This window comes from Capra hircus, chromosome 12, assembly GCF_001704415.2.
Source record: "Capra hircus breed San Clemente chromosome 12, ASM170441v1, whole genome shotgun sequence".
NCBI classification, from domain to species: domain Eukaryota; kingdom Metazoa; phylum Chordata; class Mammalia; order Artiodactyla; family Bovidae; genus Capra; species Capra hircus.
The window spans coordinates 54,630,918-54,654,818 of record NC_030819.1 but is presented as its reverse complement, the minus strand read 5'-3'; the positions used below and the strand labels follow the sequence as shown (position 1 = coordinate 54,654,818).

General features: G+C 55.4%; 2 protein-coding genes across 3 annotated transcripts; both read left to right on the top strand.

The window, feature by feature from the left end:
- URAD (ureidoimidazoline (2-oxo-4-hydroxy-4-carboxy-5-) decarboxylase) lies at positions 99 to 9,178 on the top strand. The gene is made up of 2 exons (XM_018056592.1): positions 99 to 450; positions 8,460 to 9,178. The coding sequence occupies exons 1-2, from the start codon at positions 276 to 278 to the stop codon at positions 8,795 to 8,797; spliced, it is 513 nt and encodes a 170-aa protein (XP_017912081.1). The 5' UTR covers positions 99 to 275; the 3' UTR covers positions 8,798 to 9,178.
- CDX2 (caudal type homeobox 2) lies at positions 16,609 to 22,976 on the top strand. 2 transcript variants are annotated; one of them, XM_018056331.1, is made up of 3 exons: positions 16,609 to 17,526; positions 21,115 to 21,260; positions 22,144 to 22,976. In XM_018056331.1, the coding sequence occupies exons 1-3, from the start codon at positions 16,986 to 16,988 to the stop codon at positions 22,375 to 22,377; spliced, it is 921 nt and encodes a 306-aa protein (XP_017911820.1). In that variant the 5' UTR covers positions 16,609 to 16,985; the 3' UTR covers positions 22,378 to 22,976. The 2 variants fall into 2 exon arrangements, with proteins under 2 accessions (XP_017911820.1, XP_017911822.1); XM_018056333.1 differs by having other exon boundaries at positions 16,925 to 17,526; positions 21,115 to 21,256; positions 22,144 to 22,273.

Genomic DNA, 23,901 nt, shown 5'->3' with positions numbered 1-23,901 from the left:
TTGGATGGTGGGAAGAGTTTCGCTGGACATGTTTCCCCCTCTGCAAGATCTCTGCTCCCTGGATTAGACCTTAAGCCTGTGTTTGTTGATTGCACAAGAACTCTGGATCTCTGCTTTTCCCAGAGGCATTTAAAACATGCCAAGCTGGTGTTGCAAAAAAAAAAAAAAAAAAACCAAGCCTGTGCATTCAGCAAATATAATTCGACGAGCAGAGACGTGTCAGTCACTCACCCAGAGGAGAGCCCAGTCCTGCCACCGCCGCTGGAGCACACGCCATGGACATTGAGAAGGTCAACTCCATGGGCTTCGGAGAATTTGTGGATGTGTTCGGAAACGTCATCGAGAGATGTCCTCTGATCGCAGCTGCAGTTTGGTCCAAGCGCCCGTTCTCTGGCTTGGGAGATTTAGAGAAGCACTTTTTTGCCTTTATTGATGGTCTTCCATTGTCAGGTAAGGCTTTGGGGTTGGACACTGAGAGTCTCCACAGAGGGATTTCAGGTGTGCTTATCAAAAAGATAGGGGAGGGAATTCCCTGATGGTCCAGTGGTTAAGACTCAGGTTTCACTGCGAAGGGCCTGGGTTTGAACCCTGATTGGGGAGCTAAGATCCCACAAGCCATCACTTCAGTTCAGTTCAGTTCAGTCACTCAGTCATGTCTGACTCTTTGCGACCCCATGGACTACAGCACACCCCCTTCCCTGTCCATCACCAACTCCCGGAGCTTACTCAAACTCATGTCCCACAAGCCATAGTGTGGCCAAAAAAGATTTCTTTTAAAATGGGGGGAGGGGAAGTCTTGTGGCTGTTTTGGATTTTTAAACACAATTTTTAAAGGTTACTTTCCATTTAGTTATTACAAAATATTGGCTGTATTCTCGGTCTTGTATGGTATATTCCCGAGCGGATCTTAGATCCAGTTGTCTCAGCCTCCCCTCCCCCATCCATCATGCCCCTCCCGCCTCCCCTCCCCTCCCCACTGGTAACCTCTAGTTTTCTCATCTGTGAGTCTACTTCTTTTCTGTTATCAAACTGTTTTGAGATGTTTGAGCCTAGTCGCTTATCCCTGGTATACACATTTACTTGTTTTTGCTGTAAGGCTTGGTGAGTTTCTTCAGACTTTTGCAAAAGAGAGTCAAACCCTTGCAGTGTTAAGTGCACAGTAGAGTGAAAGAAGGTTCATTGGCTCAGGTAAACTAGCTGTTAAATATTAAAGCTCTGGGGTTACCAGGAAAGAGGAGGCAGCCACCTCCTCTGGCCTCAAAGCTGCTCAGGGACCAAAGGTCAGGCTAGTGTCCCCCTGCCCCGCCCCACCTCAGCCCTGCGTTGGCTTTGGGAATGTCCCTTATGCAAGAGAGGAGACCGCTCCATATCAGACTATCTGAGGAGCCTGGAGGGAAGAGAGAATGGCTGACGTTTTACCAGAAAGGGCCGGTTTGGACTAGGCGGCTGAGGAAAGTAAAGTCCCTCAGGTCAGCAGCTCCCTGTGGGTGTGAGGTAGAGGGGGAACGACAAAAGTCTGAAGAAATCCCTCTGGAGAAAGGGGTAGAAAATGCCGATTTCCTTTGGGTGGAGAGAGAAAAGGAGGCCCTTGGGGGTGTAAGATGGGGAGAAGAGGGAAGTTTGGGGGCAAGTCAGAAGGACACACAGCCTCCCAGGGGTTCACAGGCCAAAGGTCAGCGGCCGAGGCTGCCTCCCGGGCTGTCCTCAAGGTCCCTGGAGAAGCCTGGACTGGCTGAGGGGACCTCGAGGGGACAGGCTATCTTCACAGAGGGGCTTCCACAGGGAGCTGGGCTGTGGGCATGGCGCTCTTCTGCACAACAGTCCTGGCCTGTGAGCCCAGGGCTCCGACACCCGGCCCGGCAAGGTTTCCAGAGGTCAAAGGGAGCCTCCCAAACAAGGGGCTCCTTTATTTCATTTTAGGTACATTCAGGAAGAGGGGAGGATGAGGGATTAAACCAAGCTGACAGGAATGTGGAGGCCCTGACTTCCCAGCGGTCCAGTGGTGAAGACTCCGAGCTCCCAGTGCAGGGGGGCCCCGGGTTTGATCCCTGATCAGGGAACTAAATCCCATACCTGCTGCAAGTAGGAATGTAGAGGCCCTGTTGACCCTCACCCACTGCCTGTCCAAAGCTGAACCCGCAGCCCCCACACTCCCTGCCGCAGCCCAGCTGGCTACAAACGTGAGGCTGCAAACTGTATCTGGGCCAGTGTCAGACTCCCATCCCACCCCGTGGGATCATATTTTAGAACACTGGAATATGATCAAGATTTGCCATGGGAATGAATGAAATCATTCCTAAGGGGATGTTGGAAGATGGTGGAGCCCGGCATTACCCTTCCCCACGCACTTTAACTGGGGTGACTTTTGAAGCAGGTCAGTGGGACAAAACCACTGGAGGGAGTTGGAGCCACCTGGGCGTTTGCTTGCTTCTGCACTCCAGGCAGTTCTTTGAGGGACCTCCCTGCTGGTAGAGCTTGCTTCTCAGCCCTGTGCTGGTGGCCACACTTGCCTGGGGCAGCTGGGAGTGCAGCCCTCTCTAATCACCTTCTTCCTATCTAATCATCTTCATAGCATTAAGCAAGGAGAGTTAGTGGTGGAAATAATGATGATAGCCCCTAAAATGCATTTTCCCCTTACTATTGCCGTCTTTCAAGCACCTTTCCCAACATTTGGCATTTACTAACTCCCTTAATCCTCATAATAATCCTATAAAATAAGGATTATCATTAGTATCCCCATTTTACAGATAAGAAAACTGAGACAAACCCTGATAACCCAACAGCTTTTGAAGAATTTTCTGGAAATTCAAAGGCAAAATCTAGAAACAGTTTCTAGGGACTTCATCTATTCATTCACTGATTTATTCAATAACGTTAATGCTTGATGTGGGGTTTTATTTTTATTATTATTTTTTTAAATCTTTTTTTTTTCTTGGCTACATTTCTTGACTTGCAGGATCTCAATTCCCAGATCAGGGATTGAACCCCTGGCAGCAGCAGTGAAAATCCAGAATCCCACCAGGGAACTTGCTGGTTTTTATTTTTTTAAGTTGTTTTTTTTGCAATGGGGACCATTTTAAAAGTCTTTATTGAATTTGTTACTATATTGCCTCTGTTGTTTGTGTTCTGGCTTTTCCGCCAAGAGGCCTACGGGATCCTAGCTCCCCAGCCAGGGATCAAACCCACACCCCATGTGTTGGAAGGTGAAGTCCCCACCATTGACTGCCAGGGAAGTCCCCTCCCTAGTTTTTAAAATAATCAAGTAAAAGTCTAGCTTTTATTCTTAAATGTTTGCTCACAGCCCCATAGACTATAGCCCCCAAGCTCCTCGGTCCGTGAAATTCCCCAGGCAAGAATACTAGAGTGGGTTGCCATTCCCTGGATCTTCCTGACCCAGAGATTGACCCCATTTCTTCCTGCATTGCAGGCAGATTCTTTCCGCTGAGCCATTGGGGACAATTTACTCCTTAGATAGTAAACAACAAACTGGGTGTAACAGAGTCTTTGAATCCTAAAACTAAAAGGGACCTTATAGAGATGTTCAGGTTATGACGATCTATCTGATCAAGGATTTGTTTTAGATGATCTAAGAAAACCCTCTACCATTTAACGAAAACTGAAAATTCTGTTTCAAGGGTAAGCAAAGGTTGACTATTCATTTACTATGGTGATTACTGACCAGTAGGTGGCAGTATAGGACTAATATTTCGCTCCAAAACTAATTGGCCAAATACCTTTTCAAGCCAATCAGTTCCTGATTCCCGAGCCAGAGGAATGGCAACAATAAAGGGAAGAAGGTTCACATGTTGCGCGCGCACACGCACACACACGGCCAGTAATGAACAAATTCAATAGTGATTTGTATTAAACATCAAAGAGCAATAAAAATGTCATACCAGTTAATCATGCATCTTTCTGTGGTATTTCAGAATAGCAATTATGCCATGATTCATTACTCAATACTTATTTCAGAAGATAGTTGTTGAAAGCATCAAAGAGTTGGATACCGATAACTTCCTTCAATGCAGGTTATAAGGTATTTATATGAGGCTATTATGATGTGCTCGTTCAGTCAAAGAATATACAGCACTTTCTCCCCAGAGTGTCAGTCAATAAACACTTGCTAAGTGCCTCCTCTTCCCTGGGGAATTGTCCCCGGCCCTGGAGGTAGAGCCATGAACAAGACAAGTCCCTGCCTTCAATAAGCAGACTGTCCAGTGAAGAGATGCAGGATTAACATACATAAAAAGGATCGTTTCAATTCTAGAAACTATGAGAAGAACATTTGTATTAGGATAGAACATATGTAATAAAAGAGGTCTTTCTTAAGAAGTGACAAGAAAGACCAGGTGGTTGGAGAGTGGTGGAGAGTGGAGGGATGCGAGGAGAGGGGTCAGGTGGAGGGCCTGCAGCAGCAGTAAATCGAGAGGCGATGGTCAGGGTTGGAGCAGGAGAAGTGAAGAGACGTGGCTGGATTTTCAGGACGAATTTTAGAGTTAGAGCCAACAGGTGTTTTTGATAGATTTGTGGCAGGAAGGCAGGTCAGAAACAAAGAGAAATGAAGGATTGTTGTGTTGCTTACCTTGTGTCTGACTCTGGGACCCAACGGACTGTAGCCCGCCAGGCTCCTCTGTCCATGGGATTCTCCAGCCAAGAAGACTGGAGAGGTTGCTATTTCCTTCTCGAGGGGATCTTTCCAACCCAGGGATCAAACCTGCGTCTCCTGTGGCTCCGGCGTTGGCAGGCAGATTCTTTACCACCGAGTCACCTGGGAAGCCCGAAATGAAGGATAACACCTGTGTTTTCTATATGAGCAGCTGAGTGGGTGGTGATCTGTTTTCTGCAACGGGGACGAGTTCAGCACTGAGAGGACAGGATGGCGAATGGGAGCTTGGCAAGGCTGAGATACCAAATAACCATCCAGAGGACAATGTTGAGTGTTCAGTTGGCTCATAACAAAGGAACTCAGGGGAAAGCTGAGGACTAGACTAGACCCAGGTGTCATGAAATAGTCGATGGCATTTGAAGCTAGGGGGCTAGATGAGAACGCTTAGGGCATCCGTGTGAATCAGAAAGGAGGAGGTGTGAGGACTGAGTCCGCGAGCACTTGTGTCGCTGATCTGGGCCAGTGATGAGAAGAAGTGATGATGGGAATCTTCCAAGGAGAGAGGGCCGACCACATGACATGCTGCCGAGAGGCTGAGAGAGAAGAGGCCAGAGCACTGGCTGTTGGCTTGAGCAAGCTGCCGTTGCCTATGACCTGAGAAGTGCAGCCTGGCAGGCTGGTGGGGCTGGAAGTGTGACGGGGTGAGCCTGGGAGGCGGGGAGAGGAACTGGAGATGCCCAGGAGACAGTCCCCAGGAGCAGCTGTGCTGTGAGGAGGAGCAGAGACACAGGGAGGAACCACAGGCAATCAAGAGAGGGCGCTTGTTTTCTTTAGGGGTTGAGTGCTTCTAGGGCCGGTTTGTGTGTTGATGAAGTGGCAGTGATGGTGGGCGGGCAGGGGGATTGATGGTTGAAATCGTAGCCTTTGACGTGGAAGGTGGTGCTGGCTCCCAGAACACAAGTGGAGAGAGAGGCTGGCCCAGGCCATGCACGGGACAGGAGGGCAGGCACACCAGCTGGGACAGTGTGGGGAAGCTGGAGGACGCTGATGGGCTTCCAGGCCAACTGCCTGCTCTTCAGCAGCCGCGACTGTCTGCTAATAAAATGAGGACTGTCGGCTCCATGCCAGGAACTCTTCAAGGGGCAGAGATTCTTGATCTGTGGTCGCAGCAAATAATGCCTATCCACACCTGCATCTCCAGACCATCCCATGCCAATGGCAGAGGCAGTGCTGTCTCAGATTTTAGGAGAGACTGAAGGACAGACAGTACTGAAAGGCCTGAAGTGAGACACCCAGCCAGGTTTGGGCACTCCAGGTAGGGGGACTGCAGGGCTGAGGTGGGGAGGTGGGGAGTACCCAGGCATGGTTTCCAGCCTCCTATTGGGGCTTAAGGCAATAGGGGATGCCCCAGCTGGGGATGCAGTGCTGGAGGAGGGACAGAGCTGTCTGGCAGGAAGGATTGGAAGGGGCATATCAGTGGTTTGGGGCAATAAAGATGGAGTCCTCGGCTCAACGGGCTCAGGTTCTATTTCTCCAGAGCTACCATTCCCTGCCTGCCTCCTCACACCATCTTCTTTTACCTACATTTGAGGGCTCTGTGTGTGTATGTGTGTGTGTAAATCCTCTTTTCTGATCTCTTTTCTTCTCTTTGCTCTGTGCTTCTCTCATCCCCCTTGTCTCCCGCCACCAGCGGAAAACATGCTCAGTACTGGGCAAACATTAACCCCAGGTGATGTTTTCAAGAGAGGGAAGAGCCCAACAGAGTGAGAAGCCAGGTGTCAGGGCCAGAAAGAAGAGGCAGGTCTGGGATGCGGGCGGCCACCCACAGGACCGGGGTTCTGCTTGGGGCCACGCCACCGGGGGACAGACCCAACCCCTGGCCAGGTCCTCCTAGCAATAACCTCGTTCCCTGCGCTGGAGCCAGGCCTCCGCAGAGTAAGAAATGAGGGAAGGGTGGCGTGGGGGGGACGCTGAGTTGTTCAGTGAGAAGGCGGGGTCTTGGCCCCCTTACCTCCTCACCCCTTTGAAAATCTGAATAAACAAGGAGGGGTGCAGGGCGGGCCTGCGGTCAGGGCCTGTGAGCCTCCCAGACCCCCCGCTGCCCACGCCCATTTGGGGGGGCGGCGGTCCAGACTGGGTGGGTGTGGAGCGGATTCAGGGGGGGCCCAGCCTCAGGCTTGGGCAGCCTCTACAGCACAGCCGCCCTCCAGCCCAGGGCTGCTTGGGCAGCCTCCACAGCACAGCCGCCCTCCAGCCCAGGGCTGGGGGCGCCCAGGTAGGGACTTTATCACTGACGTTTTCATATCACCCGGATGCACTGAACGCGGGGACCAAGCGCCCCAGCTTTGCAAGGCCCAGGAGAGATATTCTAAAATGGGGGGTATTGCCAAAATGGGATTACTGGTGACCTGAGTTTCATTTTAAACTACATTTAATCTTGAAGGGGCAGCTAGCGCTCCAAAGCCAGTGGTTTGGAGTCCAGGAGCCCCATGTAGGCAGCTTCCTGGCTCAATGACCTTGGGCAGGTCACCTACTCCTTTCTGAGCCTCTGATGAAGCCTCTCTTCAATGCAGAAGTTCCCCCCACCCCAGTTCTCCCACCTCTCAGGGCACAAGTCCACAAGTCAACAATCCCAGTTGTCCTTTAATTGGGCAGAAACTATAAGATTTAAGCAGGGGGAGTTTATACTCTAATTAAAGGAAGAGTCAATCAGTGATCCCCTCTTTCCAGAGGAGCCTCACACCTGTCCTCAGCCCCAGGGACAGAAGCTTCCAGCCGCAGGGCAGCCCAGTTACACTGAGTTTACTAGGGCAGGTAATATGGCTATTTATTGAAAAACTGCTAGCATCAGGTGCTGTTTGGGTAAATGAATTGTCTCCAATCCTTGCCACTCCTCAGCAAGCTAGGTGTCATCAGCCCCATTGTTCCCATCGGGTTCCCTGTTTAGCATATCTGAAATCTTGCCCGGCCCCACGGATTCTAAATCTCCCTTTAGAGAACTAAGTAAAATGATTGGCTAGGGCTCAGGAAACCCCCCCTGGATTAGGACTTGAAATCGCCGGACTCACACCACGGGTGGCCAATTTCAGGCCAGTGTTCAGGGATGAGGAGAAGCTGCCTTCCCAGGAAAGGTTGTTCTCCGCGAATTGTTTTGAGATCTACCGTGGGAGAAGGGAAACGAGCCTCAGAGATGGTGGGTGGTGAGTGGTGCTGTTTTCCTAAAAGGAGGAAGCCACTTTCGTTCAAAGGGCCGTAGGATTCGGCTGGAAATGGGTTTCTTTGCAGTTAATCATCTGCAAAGCTCTTTGCACGCCTGATTCCAGAAGCCCAGAGCTCACACTTAGGGTCACAAAACCCTGGGCATTTATTTGCCAAGCTCCAAGGATGTTATCCCTGTGGATCCTCCCCGCCCTTCTCCTTTCCAGAGCGAAACCCATTCCGTGGCTTTTTCAGGAAGTCTTCAGGCCCTTGTGTCCGGCCCTCACCGACATCAAAGCCCCCCTGAGAGCAAAGGACTTTGAAAAGATACGAAACGCTCGGGTTCCCTTATCGCGTCCGCGCTCCCTCCCGAGCAAGTCGTAAATTCCGAGCCTCCGCGGCCGCTCCCCGCCGCTCTGCTGGCCCCAAGGTCTCAAAGGACAGACTTGTCACTTCCCGCCCCGCCCCCGGGGCCCGGGCCGAGGCCGAGTGAAGCGGGGTTGGCGGGGCGCAGGGTTCAGGACGAGCTGGAGGGGGCGGGTGCGCTGGGCGCCCCGATCTGCCCCTCATCACGTCCCGGGACCCTGCTCTTCTCCGAAGCCCTTCGGGGCGCGATAACGCGCTCCCACCGCCTTGTGTCTGTGCTTCTCCGCAGGCCAGGAGGGCGTCCTGCGCTGCCACCCGGAGCTGGCGGGCCGCCAGCCGCAGTGCGGCCGGCTCACCGCAGAGTCGCAGCGGGAGCAGAGCGCCGCAGGCCTGCAGAACCTGGGCGCGGCCGAGCGGCTTCGGTTCACCGAGCTCACCGCGCAGTACCGCAAGCGCTTCGGCTTCCCCTTCGTGCTCGCCGTGCGCCTCAGCGACCCGGGGGCCGCGCCCCGCGAGCTGGCGCGCCGGCTGCGGTGCCCGCCGGCGCAGGAGCTGCGCACCGCCTTGGGCGAGGTGAAGAAGATCTGCCACCTGCGTCTCGCCGACCTGCTCGGGGAGCAGCCGTAGCGGCCGCGCCAGCGGAGGACCCCGGGACGCAAGTCGGGACGCGCCAGGGCCGCGGGCGCGCGCGATGCGCTTAGAACGGAGTCCACCCCCGCTCACGGAGGCCGGGGCGAATTGAGACAGTCGCACGAATAACGAGCCCTTCTGTACCCCTCCCCACACGCGCACCCTTTGCCAAAATATCTGTTGATAGTTTCGGGCTTTGCCACCGATGTATCCAGCTCACTGCTCCAATTCTTCACTCCCGCTGCGGCCCGCTGACACCACCAGCCTATGCGGATTCCAAAGCGCTCATCCAGCTCGTTTGGGCCCCGCACCCTCTCCTGCTATGCCCCCAGCCTCAAAACAAAACGGACAGAAAAGGAATCTTTTATTCTCCAGCGATTTGTCTGTTCTTTTTTTTTTTTCTCCCACCTTAGTTGCTGCGCCGACACTTACATGAGAGTGGAAGGAGTCTCTCTGAAACTTGGACAAACACAGGAGCTTGAGCTGGGACTGACAAAGCAGCCTACGGGGATGGAGGGCGGGAGAGAGCCCCGCGGGGGCCGGCGTTGCGGAGGCACCCGGTGGGGGACGGCAGAAAAGGCTAGGAGTGGGGCTTCTCCAAGCTGGATGGGCCTGAAGGTCCGGGGCCCTGTAGAACTGATAAAGCGGGGAACGGAGGAAAATCGGTTCTGGCCAGAGGAGGCCGGACCTGGGGTTCCAGAGCCCCAGAGAACTGGTGTCTAGCGTGTCCGCTCACACAGCAGGAGCCCACCACCTTTCTCTCTCTCTCAGTCATACCCATCAGAAGGTCCAACAAACCCCAACCAGCGCTGCTTAGGCTTCTGTTGGCAGAGGGGAAACAAGCCATGCCATCCTCGTCTCCACAGAGGGAGTAAGACAGGAAGGCGGAACTGGCCCTTCTGAAGACACGAGCTTTCCTTAGTGACCAGCCGGGGTCTGCAGGGCAACAAGAGCAATAGAATCTTTCCATGAAAAGCAGTGCAGCAGCACCCTTGGTGGGGGCTAAATTCCACGGACAGAAGCCACTGTGGTAGCACGGGAATTTTAATCCAGGAACCCCACTCCCCTTTGCCAACTTACAGGTGTTGCCTGCTAGTGGCGAGGGTGAAGGCCAGAGGCTGGGGAGGGTGGCAGGTGGGGAAGCCAGGAGGTGAGCCAAGGGCCCACCGTCGCTGTAGACCAGGGCCGGCAGCGGGGTCAGGGGAGTCCCCAGAGCCTTCTCTGGATGTGGGAATACCAGGTGTCTATTACAAAGGACCTAGGTGCAAAGGTGGGGCCCCTGGGCCTGGGGCTAGACGCCTGCCTCCCTCTTGCTGGGGTAACCTGGGGGCTTTCCTGACCCAAGTGAGAAACCTGCTGTTTGGCAAAGAAGATTTTCTGGCCCCGATACCAGGACCTAGGGCTGGGCCTGAGACTGAGTATGATAAACTATATTGAAGGCACCCTACCCAATCCTAGGGTGAGCCCACCTCTTAGACAGAGGGACCTCATATAAATATGCTCAGGCTAGGACAAGTGGGAATCCCCAGGGCCAGATCCGAAGCCCTATTTTTAGAGGTGAGGAGCTGCATTTTGTAGGGCTCAGGCACCATCTGATGTCTACTATTCCACAGTTAACATTTTGAAGGCTTAAAGCTTGTCCGCAAAATTGTTTGTTTCTTCAGGAGGGGATGCAGGGTGGGGGAAGGCGCTGAACCCGCCCCTTCAAAAGAGCTGGGGGAGAAAGGGGAGAGCCTCTACCTAAGCCCTGAGCCCTGGCAGAGGACGGGGGGGGGGGGGGGGGCGCGGGGAAGACCCTGGACACCCCACACCCACCTCCATCCTCCTGCGGGCGGCTCTCCAGAGGCTGCCAAGGTCTGGCAGGGCAGTTTTCTTCTGCCACGTCTTGGCTCAGATAGTGATGTCCTGGGCTTGGGCATGTTTTCTGGTTTCTGTGCTCCTGGTGCGCAGGACGCGGGAAATGAACCAACCGGACAGTGAAGACACGCGGACTTGGACTCGGGCTTCAGCAAAGGCACCAGCCAGGACCGCTGGGTGGCCCGGAGACCCTGGGAGAGGGGGTGCAGAAGTGGTGGTGCAGTTTCCAGGGTGAATAGTTAATATCTGTACTTACTAATTCATTAAAAAAAAAAGCACAACGGCAAGTCTTAAGAAAAGTCGGAGAGCAAAGAGCTGGTTTCAGTTTCAGTGACTCTTCAGCCCCTCCACACACACTGCCTTCCGAGGTAGGGGTGCTGCTTTGCCCACTGTCACTCCCCCTTGAAATGTTCAAGACCAGCTGGTAAGCAGGGGCCCCAGGAGAACGCTCCCGCTGGGAACTGCCGAGCCCAGGTCCCACTCACCTATGTGATGGGAAACTGAATGGGTGGTCTCTTTCCGTCACCCATACAGGTAGGACCCTTTGGGGTCGTGTGTCCAAAAGAGGTACTGGGACACTGCTGGGGAAGTAGAGGATGAGGAGAAAGACAAGGCGATTTCTTTGCATTCCTTTTACTCATTTTGAATTTGACACATTTCCAGGGGTCAGCCACAGGATGTGGGTTCCCATTCAAAAAATAAAGATGAGCTCTTTTACAGAAAGTAATTTACTGTGGGATAGATGGATACTTTTGCTGGCAATTAAAGAAACATCTGGATGGAGTTCAATTCAATAAACTTATACACTGCAATTAGCAGGTGCCCCTGAAAAGGAGAAATATAATAAATAGGACTTGGAAAGCAGAATTGTCACAACAGCTCAATCTGATTGTTTTGAAACTATTTGGTTCATGGGGTGGGGATGGGGAGTTTGGCTTCCCCCTTGACACCAGTCACCAGTTGGTTTGGGGTTGGGGAGGCGGTTTCCAGGGTGGCACCCGAAGCCTTAGTAATTATTAACATTTGCACAGAGTGCTCCTGGTTACAAAGAATGCATCTGTGTATAGCTCATTTAATGTTAGTGACCGGAACAGCTAGCTGTGTGACCTTGGGAAGGTCACCCAACCTCTCTGGGCCTCAGAGTGCTCCTTTGTAAAATGCAAAGGCTACAGACATGAAGTCCTTTGTCCCACCCCCACCCCCCAACTCCCTAACCCCTACCAGAGTTCCCTGGTGACTCAGACGGTAAAGCGTCTGCCTACAATGCGGGAGACCCAGGTTCAATCCCTGGGTTGGGAAGATCTCCTGGAGAAGGAAATGGCAGCCCACTCCAGTATTCTTGCCTGAAAAATCCCATGGACAGAGGAGCCTAGTAGGCTACAGTCCATGGGGTCGCAAAGAGTTGAACACAACTGAGCGACTTCACTTTCGACTTTCCTCTCTAGAGAGTAGCTTCCAATGGGGCCAGTAACCCAAGGAGAGCTGCACCCTTACCTGAGCCCCTTTCCTCTGCCACATACACCTTACTTTGTAGGGCTTCCTGGGAACATATTTTCATATGACAAACAAAGGTCATCACCTTAGGCACGAGACATCAGTAAGGGAACAAGCGGTAACTCCACACCAAAGCCATGTGATAGCATTTAGGTGTTGCTGGCCCGGGGGCCGGGTCTTCTCCACAGTGAGCATTCCCTCTCAGACTTTTAATTCTTGCTCTGTGCTCACGCATCACACAGAATTAGACCAAGTCATACAACATCCACAGACTGATTCTAGCAGGATGGGTGGGGAGGGCTGGCGGGGGAAGAAAATAGGCAACCACCATTTATCCCCATAATTTGCAGCCAGTGGGCAAAACCAGATTTCTGCACCCAAATATCAGCCCTTCGTCCAAGGCTTTTTCTTTTCCTAGCTCTCCTTGAGCAGAAGGAGAAAAAAAATTATCTCTTGCCCCTGGATGAGAAAGCTCACTGTTTTATCCACTCTCCTGCACCCTGAGTGTTAAACGTCTAGCCCGCCGATGACCTCCCACAATTTCAGGAACTCTCCCGCAGGTAGGCAGGACAAGAAACTCAGTTTGCTTGGGGGGAACATTCTTGACTCCCTTGGGTGGGGACGAGCCTGTGAATGAAGCCGGGCAGCTGTGGGCAGCTGCGGCCCCTCCCTGCTGTTCAGGATGAACACGTTGTGCTCCTTTGTGGCCTGATGGAACTGAGCAGGCAGTGGACTCTAGGGAGACCCTACAGAGAGGACACTGTGACTGACCTCTCTCCCAAAGATGTTAGCGGAGCGGCAGGGCAGGATTTCTTCTCAAACCACCCCTTATAGAGGCTTCCTTTATGTGAGGGGATTGCTGACTTCCTGCCGTTGTTGGCCCCAAAACTCTCCGACTCCAAACTACACAACGACTGAGTAGTTTTTCCCACAGCAGTGTAGACTGCCAAGCTGAATGGTTTTATCAGACAACACTCTTCCTTGTTGCTCTTCCTTATTTCTCCTGGGAATTCAGGTCAGTGCAGGTTGAAGGCTTCCTGTGCAGGGCAAGAGAGGGAGTTTGCAAGGGCAGCGCTCTTTGGATCATTTCCTTGATCTGAAAGGGTTTCAGAAAGTAGATTCACTTGCTAAGGTGGAACAGACAGCCTGCCCTACCTCGGTGTCAAGGGTCACAGGTGCCCCAGTTCCAGGAGCCACAAATACAGGGAAAAGCAGGGTCCCCCCCCCCCCAGGCTGGAGCAAACACTGGGGACCTTTGAGCAGAGAGGCAGCCCTGTCAATGATCTGTGGATTCAAGGAGTGTCTCATCTCCCTGGAAGAGTGGCCCGCCCCTTCCAGTGCCTCCTGCTCCCCACCCAGCTCTGTGCCCCTGCCCTTGCCAGCAGCCAGGATCCTGGAAGCCTGGACCCTCTTGGAGGAATGTGGAGAGGCTCCGACAATGTCAGTAACAAAGAGACGTCCCTTTGATAACCTAAGTGGAGCCTGCCCCCAGTCTTCGGGACCCTTTTATTTACCTGGGTCTCTTTCTTCCCACCCTTTCCTGCCCTAAGCAGCCTACTCAAGCTCCGTGGGGTCACAGCCTCAGGCCCAGCCCCACCCCAGCCCCAAACTTCCCTATGACTTGGAGACCCAGGTACTGGTAGGCTGGGCCAGAGCCTTGAAGAGCGAAGGCTGGGGCCAACCATTGAGGGTGATTCTCAGCTCAAGCCAAGAGGCTCTAAGAAAGGCACCAGGCACCTTGGTCTCTGCTGGAGGCCTGTCCCACGTGGCACCTGTACTCCCCCAGGGCCACACACCTGCACCCAGAGGCCGGAGGAGCTGCCTCCCCTCCCCCACCCAGAGCAGGCTTCCAGAGGTCAGGAACCCAACAAAGAGCTCTCAGAGGCTAAGCCATGGTGATGAAAAGACACCAGGGTCTCTTCCCATCAGCCACTTTGCACCCCTCTCTGATTGCTCCCAACAGCCTGCCCCTGCAGGAACCCAGATGGGCCCCCTCTTGGCTGAGGGAGCAACCCAGACATGAGGGGATATTTCCACTCCAAGGAGCTTGTCCAAGGACATCATTATTGCTTCCTTTCCCCTCACCCCCAGCCCAGGGCCCAGAACCATGGAGGGGCCATGCTACTGCCATGAGGGCCCATTTCTTCATGAAGGACACCAGCCAGTGTCCTCTCTCCAGCCGTCACACCCCACACCCCAAGTGAGCATGGGCCTCTCTGAGATCTGGCGTGACCCCTGGGGCCAGATCAACCCAGGCCGCTCCCAAAGCATTTGGGCAGGCAGGCCAGGGCCCTTTCTCCAGGGCAGAGCGGAGACACAGCTGGAAAACCGGGACAATTAGCCAGCGGCCGGCGGCCATAAAAACGCAGGAAGCGGCCACCGCAGGGTGGAGGGGGCTGGCTGTCCCCAATAAAGCGATTGTCCCAAAGAATGCCCACATTCCGAAGACTTGGGCGCAAGCCTGGGCCTCGGCTTCCAGAGCTGGAGGCTTGGGAGGGGGCTGTGGGGGCGGGGCGGGGGGGGGAGGCGGAAAGAAGGATTGTGTCTCCCAGGAAGAGGAGGAAGATGTTTGCTAGATCAAACGTCTGCAACGCTCCCACCACTTAACCTCCCACATCCCGGCCTCATCCAGGTCCACAGACTCCCCCCAACCCCACCCCGTGATCCCCCTCCCAACTCAGTGACTTGGATTCTGTAACGGGCTTTGTAATTTGTTTCCTATTTTATTTCTCAAGAGGTCCAATGACACTCAGTTCTCCGAGCCAGGCCCGGGGAGATCCACAAGGATGATCTGCTACAGCCTTCACCAGTTGATTGCCCAGTTTGTTACCACCCGCCCCCTACATTTTAATCTCTTTCCTTAGGAAACACAGAGGACAGAAGGGACCAGCAAGGAGGAGATCCGAAGCCCTGATCCTGCTGGGGGCCTGGCCTCTCGGAACTCTGCGGCCTGCCGGCTGTCCTCTGTAAAGTGGAGATGACAAGACCCGCTCTATTCCCGATCTGGGGAGATGTGAAGATCTAGGAGATAAAGGACACTGGAAGGAGCTCCAGAGATCACACGAGGAAGTGACAAACACCAGAGACCACTCGGCAGCGAGAACCGACAAGGGTGGATCTGCAGGAGAGCCATGCGCCCCGCTGGTTCCCAGAGCGCTCAAAGCCACCCAGCCGGCCTGCCCAGCCCACTGCCCGGGCCGCTGCGATCCTCAGACCCTGGTCTGGCAGCGCGGTCTGGACTCGGAGCAGACAGAGGTAGACTAGCAGCCGCAGGCCCCACTCCCCGCGGTCGCTGAACCGAGATGGGCACCTGCCCGAGCGAATCTGGTCGCCCTGAGCTCCTGTCCTCCGACTTATCCTGGCGGGTCCCGAGCCAGGCCACACAGTATAGGTCCCCACGGCCCCCACTTCCAGCCCTCGACACAGTGCTTCCAAATCCAAGACCCTTCCCCACTCAGGGGTTTTCAGAAACAATCATCAGTGATGGCTCAGGGGGCTCTTCCCAACCCCTGGAGATGAAAAACTATTTTCTCTGGAGAAACGTTTTACTTTGCAAATGAGAATGGTTTTAAGCCATTGGTATGTTGTATGACATATACATACCTAGGTAGACATTAGCAGAAATCCTAGAGTCCCTTTTCCTTGATTTTAAACCACGTTATTTAAGTATATAAACATATAAGTGTAACTTGATTAGTTTTCACAGGCAACAAACACATCAGGACCCACCTCAAGAAACAGCAGAACTCTAGCAAACCCTCCTGCTCCCCTCCATTGCCGCCCTCCCACCAGCCTGACTACTACCACTCTCTTCTAGGTTTGCACTCAAGATTTCTGAATTTGGAGTGTAAATGCTTTTTCAAAAAAATTAATAGCTTAGAGTCCCAAATGTGAGATGAACTCAGAGATGCAACCTGCAACTACGGTCTTAATTTATCTCGTGTGGGGGGCCAGCTGTTTCCTAGGGAAGAAAACAAATGATCAGCAGTGACAGTTTGGGGGGCACAGTCGGCCTGGCCAGGGGCGCAGAGGGGAAAGGAACAGGCTTATTTCTCCCGGCTCCATCCGTCACCTCCCAGGCTGGCCAGAAACTCTGTCATCAAAGCAATGGCTTCCCTTTTTGTCCTTGGGATGGAAGGAGCTTCTTCTAGACACCCCCTCCCTTCCCTGCAAATGCAAAAACACGACTCCTCAGTTCCTGAACCCCGATTCCCACCAAGATCGCTCTCCCCACCCCTCCGCCCCCTTTTCCAAGTCTCTAGATTCCATTCTTTGAACCCGTGATTGGAGGTTAAAGTGCACCAAGGTTGGAAGGAGGAAGCTCTTAACAATAAAGGTTTGAATATTTAGCTGTGATGGGTCGCAGCCCTCTCGAGAGCTCCCCCCACCCCTAATCTTTTAAAATGCAAATCGTGTTTCTAGGGGTTGTGCGCCGGGTGCGCGCTGCGCCTCGACGTCTCCAGCCATTGGTGTCTGTGTCATTACTAATAGAGTCTTGTAAACACTCGTTAATCACGTAAGGCCGCCGGCCTGGGGCTCCGCACGCCAGCCGGTGGCGGGTCTTCCCCGCCTCTGCAGCCTGGTGGAAAGGAGGTGGGAGGAAAGAAGGAAGAGAGAGCGGGAGGGAGGGAGGGAGGGAGGAGGCAGGCCCGAGGCAGGGACCGCCTCAGAGGCAGAAGCGCCGCGAGGAGCCGGCGGAGCTTCGCGGGCCAGGGAGCAGCCACCCGCCGTTCCGGTGCCCCTTCGCCCCCTTCGCCAGCGCGGCGCCCCCCGGCAGCCTCAAGCATCAGTCCCTGGGCAGCATGGTGAGGTTCGCCGTCGGGCCCTCGCCACCATGTACGTGAGCTACCTCCTGGACAAGGACGTGAGCATGTATCCCAGCTCCGTGCGCCACTCCGGCAGCCTCAACCTGGCCCCGCAGAACTTCGTCAGCCCCCCGCAGTACCCGGACTATGGCGGATACCATGTGGCGGCCGCGGCCGCCGCCGCCGCCAACCTGGACAGCGCGCAGTCCCCGGGGCCGTCCTGGCCGGCCGCCTACGGCGCCCCGCTCCGCGAGGACTGGAACGGCTACGCGCCGGGGGGCGCGGCGGCCGCCGCCAACGCCGTAGCGCACGGCCTCAACGGGGGCTCCCCGGCCGCCGCCATGGGCTACAGCGGGCCCGCCGATTACCACCCGCACCATCACCCGCACCACCACGCGCACCACCCGGCCGCCGCGCCCTCCTGCGCCTCCGGCTTGCTGCAGACGCTCAACCCCGGCCCCCCCGGGCCGGTCGCCACCGCCGCCGCCGAGCAGCTGTCGCCGGGCGGACAGCGGCGGAACCTGTGCGAGTGGATGCGGAAGCCCGCGCAGCCGGCGCTGGGCAGCCAAGGTGAGCCGGCGGGCGCCGGGGGAAGGCGCGGTCCCTGCGCGTCCGGGGACTCCGCGCAAGGGGCACGGGGCGGGGCGACGGCGTCTGGGGGCTCTGGACCCTCCCCCCCGGGGGTTGCTGCTCTGGCCTCTGCGTGGGGGCTGGCCGGGTAGGGAGTGGAGGTCCTGGTCTCAAGAGCCGCGTTCAGTGTAAGGCAAAGGGGAGGCTCCCTTCTTCCCACCGCCCTTCCTTCGTAAGGTCGGGTCCTCAGACCCTCGGGAGACTCCCGCGAACGTGGCGCAGCGCGGCTGCAGCGCAGTGATCGCGTCCACCCGGCTTGCTGCCGCCCGCCCTCGCTCGGTGCGCGGCTGCCGGGCAGCTCCCCAGGGCCGGCTCTAGGGGGACGCCGTCCTTCCCTGTCCCGGCCACTCGGGAAGAGCTTGGGCCGGGGCGGGGGGCGGGAGGGCGGCGCGGTCGCGCGAGGAGCCAGGTTTAGCCTTTGGGGCCAAAGGTAAGGATCGGAGCTGCCGCGCTGGGGAAACCGGGCGAAGCTGCCGAAGCTGAAAGAAGGTGTTGGTCCTGGGAACTAAGTGGGGAAGAGGTGCGGCGCGAGGGTGGGGGGAACACCCGGGTCTTCAGACCTTTGATCTGCGCAGGGGTCATTTCAATCAAAAGCCGGAGGGCTGGGACTGGACGCCCCGGGAGTCCCCTCGTGTCTGCAGAGGGAGAAGGGGAGGCAGGGGTAGTGCGCGCTCAGCCGCTGCTCCAGCCGGAGGTCGTTTCTCCGGAACCTTACTTCACAGGGTCTGGTGTGTGTGTGTGTGTGTGTGTGTGTGTGTGTGTGTGTGTGTGTGTGTGTGTGTGTGTGTGTGTGTGTGTGTGTGTGTGTGTGTGTGTGTGTGTGTGTGTGTGTGTGTGTGTGTGTGTGTGTGCGCGCGCGCATATTCGTTTAACGAGCTTGCCGCCGAGGTGTCTCTGCAGAGATCCCGGGCTGGCGGGACTGAGCAGGCTCGAGGGCTCCGGGTCTGCCGCGACCGGCGTCTGCGTGGGTCCAGTGGGGAAGGAGCTCCAGTAGGTGTGGTGGGAGCGTCCTGCTGGCTCCGCTCTCCCTCCGTGAAGCCTTTCCCAGCCCTCTGCACTTCCGCTTTTTCCTCTTCCCTCCTTTCAGGCCCAGCCCGGCCCGCATGCAGGTTATGGCCACTTTGCAGGGGTTTTGCAGCCGATTCCAGTCGCATAAATCAGAGCAGCCGTTGGGGGCTGTCTCCTGGGATCGGTGTTTTGCGTCACTGCGCACAAGCCGGGACCCATCACCGGGCGAACTGCGGCGGTCCGAGGAGGAGGCCTCGGGGCCGACCTGAGGGTCGGCTGGGTCCCTTCCCCCGAGAGGAGGCGCGCTCGCCTGGACAGAGAGCGCGCCCGAGTTAGGCCCTTGGCTATCCTGAGCCTGCCTGGGGCGCCGGCCTGCGGTGCCGGGCCGGGACCCTTGGTGCGTCCCGGGAGAATGCGCGCTGAGCAGGCCCGGGCGGGGGGAGAGGGAGGCGTGCCACCGGAGCCTGGGCCGCGGGGTCAGCGGAGGAGAGGCCGCTGTGAAGTCCCGCGCCAAGGTGGCAAGGCCGCTGTCGGCGCCGGGCGCCCTTGTGATGTTAATGTGAGGCGGCCCGCCGGCCGGAGCCCGACTCCTCTGCGGAGCCTCATCCGTCAAGGGGCGAGTGGGAAGGGGGGGCCGGGTGGGACCCGACCCAGTCCTCTTTGATATACACCTTCCCATCCCTGCCATTGTCTCTTTTAGGGCCCGGAAAGAGGGTGGTGACTTTCGCAGTCAATAATGAATTCTGACAAGTCCCTCTCATCTCTCCCATACTCCAGCCCCCTCCTTGGTTCCCAGGGGGTGCGGGGCATCTCCAAGGTCCTCGGGGCTCGAGCTGCAGAGCACTCTGGGGCCTAGTCGCGCTGCCCTGTCCTCTCCGGATACTGAAAAGACAGCCCCCAGGCAGAGCCGCTCCCGAGGGCCCCAAGGCGAGTCCCGCTCCTGGAGAGTCCGGCTCGGAGAACTCCCCTGCGCCTGGCTCTCCGGCCCGGGGAGGTGTCCTTTGTGGCTCCCACCTGGCGCCCGTACACCATCTGCGTGGTGATCTAGTCTGATCCTCAGCTTGCCCCTCTGTACGCAGGGGCCACCACCGCGGGCGGGCTGGGGGAGGTAGCGCAGGTTCCCGGGACGTGTCAGCTGCCTTTCCTTTCCCGGCGGGCGCAGGGTCGGGGCCACCGCGCGCATTCAAATACGCCCGCCGCCGTGTTGATGTTAATGCGCCTGGCGGGGAGGGGGTGGGGGGGATGAAGGCCGGCCCGCCATTTGCTCAGTAGTGGTAATTCAAACAGAACGCGGTTGTTATTAAGGCATTGAAAGGGCTTTTCTTTGATAAGATCGCCTTGTCCTGCATTGTTTGAGGCTGTGTTCTCCTTTCAGCGGCTCCGGGGAGCTCCCTCTGATCCGGCCTGTATCTTCCCAGGGCGCTTTTGTTGTGGTTTGCAAAGGGTTTTACCTGAACAAAGTCGGCCTGCGGGGCATTAAACACCTCAGAGCAACTCCCCAGACCCTTTAGATCTTCCTGCAGCCCTGGGGCACCGGGCGATTGAACCTGTTCTTTTGGGGGAGAAGACCCCGACCTGGGGCCGAGCGAGAACAGCTCCTGAGTTGGGGGGTTCTGCCGAGGGTCGACCCGGGACAGACTCGGTGGAGACGCGGGGCTCCGGCCTGCTCTGACTGCAGTCGCACTATTTGTCAAGGCCCTTCAGTAAAACAATCAATGCAAGGTTTAATATGTTGACTCAATCCAATGAGCAGTAGATCACTGGTCAGGATAGCTCTGGCAGGGTTTGCAGCAGAAATAAATGGAGGATTAAAAAGAAAAGTGTGCTAACCCAGTTTCGCCCAGGTATAGAGCGTCCCCAGCGAGAGGAATTAGTGGCCTGCCAGACCCCTGCTCAGAATTCCGCGGGATACGCTGGTGAGCCATGGGGGGGGGGGGGTGTGTGTGCGGTTTCTAGTGACCTGAGGGGACAGCTGTCAGCTGCTGCACCCCCTTTCCACTTCTAATAAAACAAACAGAAAAGGAATCCGCCCCCCACCCACATACCCACAATCCCAGCTGTTTTTTACTGTGAGCTTTTTTTTTTTTTTTTTACCTCTGATGGGCCTGAAAATCTGAATATTCCCAGGACTGTTTTCCTTTTGGGCCTCATCAGCTCAGGTGCTGTATCTGCTTTACAAAATCCCTGATGGGGTTCTGCTATCACCTGTATGAATGTTTCAGTTCAGTCGCTCAGTCCTGTCAGACTCTTTGCAACTTGTATGAATTTTAAGTTTCTCTTTAATTTTCAAAAAAACCCCCACTTACTTCCAAGACTAGGTTAGCTGTCCTGAATATCGCTCCCCCGCACACACCCCCCCCCTGGAGGGGGTCATGTCAGACTCAGCAGGAACCCGCCAAACCTCGGCCCCCCAGGGCGATGGAGGAAGAGAAATGGTTCCTGGGTTAGGGAGATTTGTCATTACCCATGACTGATGGGCTGCCCTGCAGTTCTCGGGGCTAACTTCGCCTTCCTTTACAGTGAAAACCAGGACGAAAGACAAATACCGGGTCGTGTACACGGACCACCAGCGTCTGGAGCTGGAGAAGGAGTTTCACTACAGTCGCTACATCACCATCCGGAGGAAAGCTGAACTGGCCGCCACACTGGGGCTCTCAGAGAGGCAGGTGGGAACCCTCCAGGGCCCCGTCACTGCCTGGGAGGGTCCAGTGGGAAGGGTTAGAAGCCAGGCCCCAGGATCCACCTAGTTCTGTGGGCAGATTAAGCAAGAGGATCGAGAGACTTTTCCTTCTAGATGCTTTTTAAAAAGACTTCTTCCACGTCTACTTGTCTTTTTAAAAAATATATGTATATATACATATTTTTTTTTTTCTATTTCGGGGGACCTGGGAGGTAAAACACACACACACACACTGAGTGTAGTTTAATGCAGAATCCGATTTGGGTCAATAAAGACTTACTCTCTTTGTACTCAGCTCTTTATTGGGGGAAAAATTAATGTAGGATACCAGCCTCTCTGCCGAAAAACTATGGAGGGGTGAGGCTTAGCTCCTGAATGCTCTAGATTGTCAAAGTCACAGCCGGGAAACCCCTCATTAAAACTCATTCTCAGCCCCAAGGCAAGGACTATTACATTTCCGTTTAGCTTTGAGAGGCCAAAGGCTGTCATTTTGAAGTACATCTAGCCCTAGCCTCCTTGCTTGGTATAGAAAGGGCCTGGCAGTTTCTGTCTTGCTTGGTTCTGAGACTCTGAACTTTTCCAGTAAAGTTGTAGATAAAGGTTGCTCTGGAAAGCAACCTGAGGAACAAAGAGGGAGAGAGAGGCCCTACACACTTGAGACTGCATTGAGCTTGGGAGAAGCTCCAGCACTGGGCTGTTATATGGGCTGTCCTGTGAAAAGCTGGGTGAAGGGCTGTTGTCCTTTGGGTGCAGAGGGGACCTCTTTGGCTGGAGAAGGAGGCGTTGGATCTAGTGTCAAATACCATCCCTTTATGCTTTCGCTATCTTCTTCACCACCTTCTGTTTTTCTCCACCTTTTTCATTTCCAGGTTAAAATTTGGTTTCAGAACCGCAGAGCAAAGGAAAGGAAAATCAACAAGAAGAAGCTGCAACAGCAGCAGCAACAGCCACCCCCGCCTTCTGGGCCACAGCCTCCGCAGCCGCAGCCAGGTCCGCTGAGAAGCGTCCCGGAGCCCCTGAGCCCCGTGTCTTCCCTGCAAGGCTCGGTGCCTGGGGTCCTGGGGCCAGCTGGGGGGGTGTTAAACCCTACTGTCACCCAGTGACCCGCAGCGGCCTGCAGGAGCAATTCCAGGCTGAGCCACAAGGAGCATGGACTCTGCTAGAACCCTCAGGAAAGACCCCCTCCCCTCTCACCCACAGATGTTTACCAGCTGACCTGGCCCTCAGAGCAGAAACCAACGGGGGCCTGGGGGAAAGACGACTGTGGTTGGGGGCCTCAAGGATGACATTCTCCTAGATTTTGACTTTTTCCGTTCTGACTCTTTCTGCCATGCGAGGAGACGGGAAAAGACACCCAGGCTTCCTTTAGTACCGGCGGACACACTGCCTGGACTGGCAGAACAGACCAGCCTTTCAGCCCCCTGCTCCTCAGCTCTTGGCCTCCCAGATCTGCAGGATAGTCTCTGGTTGGAGCTGAGGCGGGAAAGGGGCTCAGGGGACTGCCAGGGATGGAACCAAATGGTTAGGTCTACTGACTGCCCTCCAAGGTCCCCCTGGTCCTTCTCACCTCTAGGGCAGGCAAGATTTAAGGCAGCTGAGATGGAGACCTGGGCCCACTGAAGCGTGCAGAACCCCCAGGTCTTTGTCTTTCTTCTCTTCCCTTCCCAGTGCAGGAAAGGCTTGGCTGGTATATGTGCGTGGTCTATGGTGGTGTGAGAGGGTGGTTGCTGGACTCCAGGCCTGACAAGGAGGGGGGTGGCCCTGGACAGGGCCTTGTTTAGAATGCCTGTCACCAGAGCCTCTCTGGGCTGAATGTATGTCAGTGCTATAAATGCCAGAGCCAACCTGGACTTCCTGTGATTTTCACAATCTTGGGGCTGATGAAAAACGGGGAGTTTCTGTTGTTGTTGCTGCTGTTTGGGTTGTTGGTCTGTGTAACATCCAAGCCAGCATTTTAAAAGCCTTCTGGATCCATGGGGAGAGAAGTGATATGGTGAAGGGAAATGGGGGTGGGGGTGGGGGTGGGGGTGGGGTGGGGGGTGGTATTTGAACACAGTTGAATTTTTTTTTTCTAAAAAGAAAAGAGATAAAGGAGCTTTCCAGATTTCAGATTCTGTATTTATCGCCTATCAGGTTTTGTCTGAAATTATGATTATTTTTTAAAGAAATGAAATATCCTCTCTCCTTGCAAGTTAGAATTGGGAAAATGAGGGCGGGGGTGGGGGCTGGAGAAGGTTATCTGGACAGCCTCACTTTACCCCAGAGCGCCAGAAGCCCGGGGGAGCGGTTTCTGAGACCCGCCCTGCCCCCAAGCCGCAGCCCAGCCCTGCCTTGTGGAATGCGTGGTTCTCCTGGGGGTGCCTGTGGGCAGGACACACAGCTGAACACCCAGCTGCTTCGCAGCTAGGGGAACGGTGGGCAGTGGGCGCGAGAGAGCCCCTCACTGCGTCCCGTCAAGTCCACACGGAGGCCATCACCCTCAGTCCCATTCATCGGTGAGTCTCTTCTCCCCAGGATGCCCAGCATTCAAGTGAAAATACTCGATTCTGTTTCCCTAAGGCAAAGTTTCCGCGAATGTGCGTACTAAGTTGCCCCCATGGACTGTAGGCCGCCAGGCTCCTCTGCCC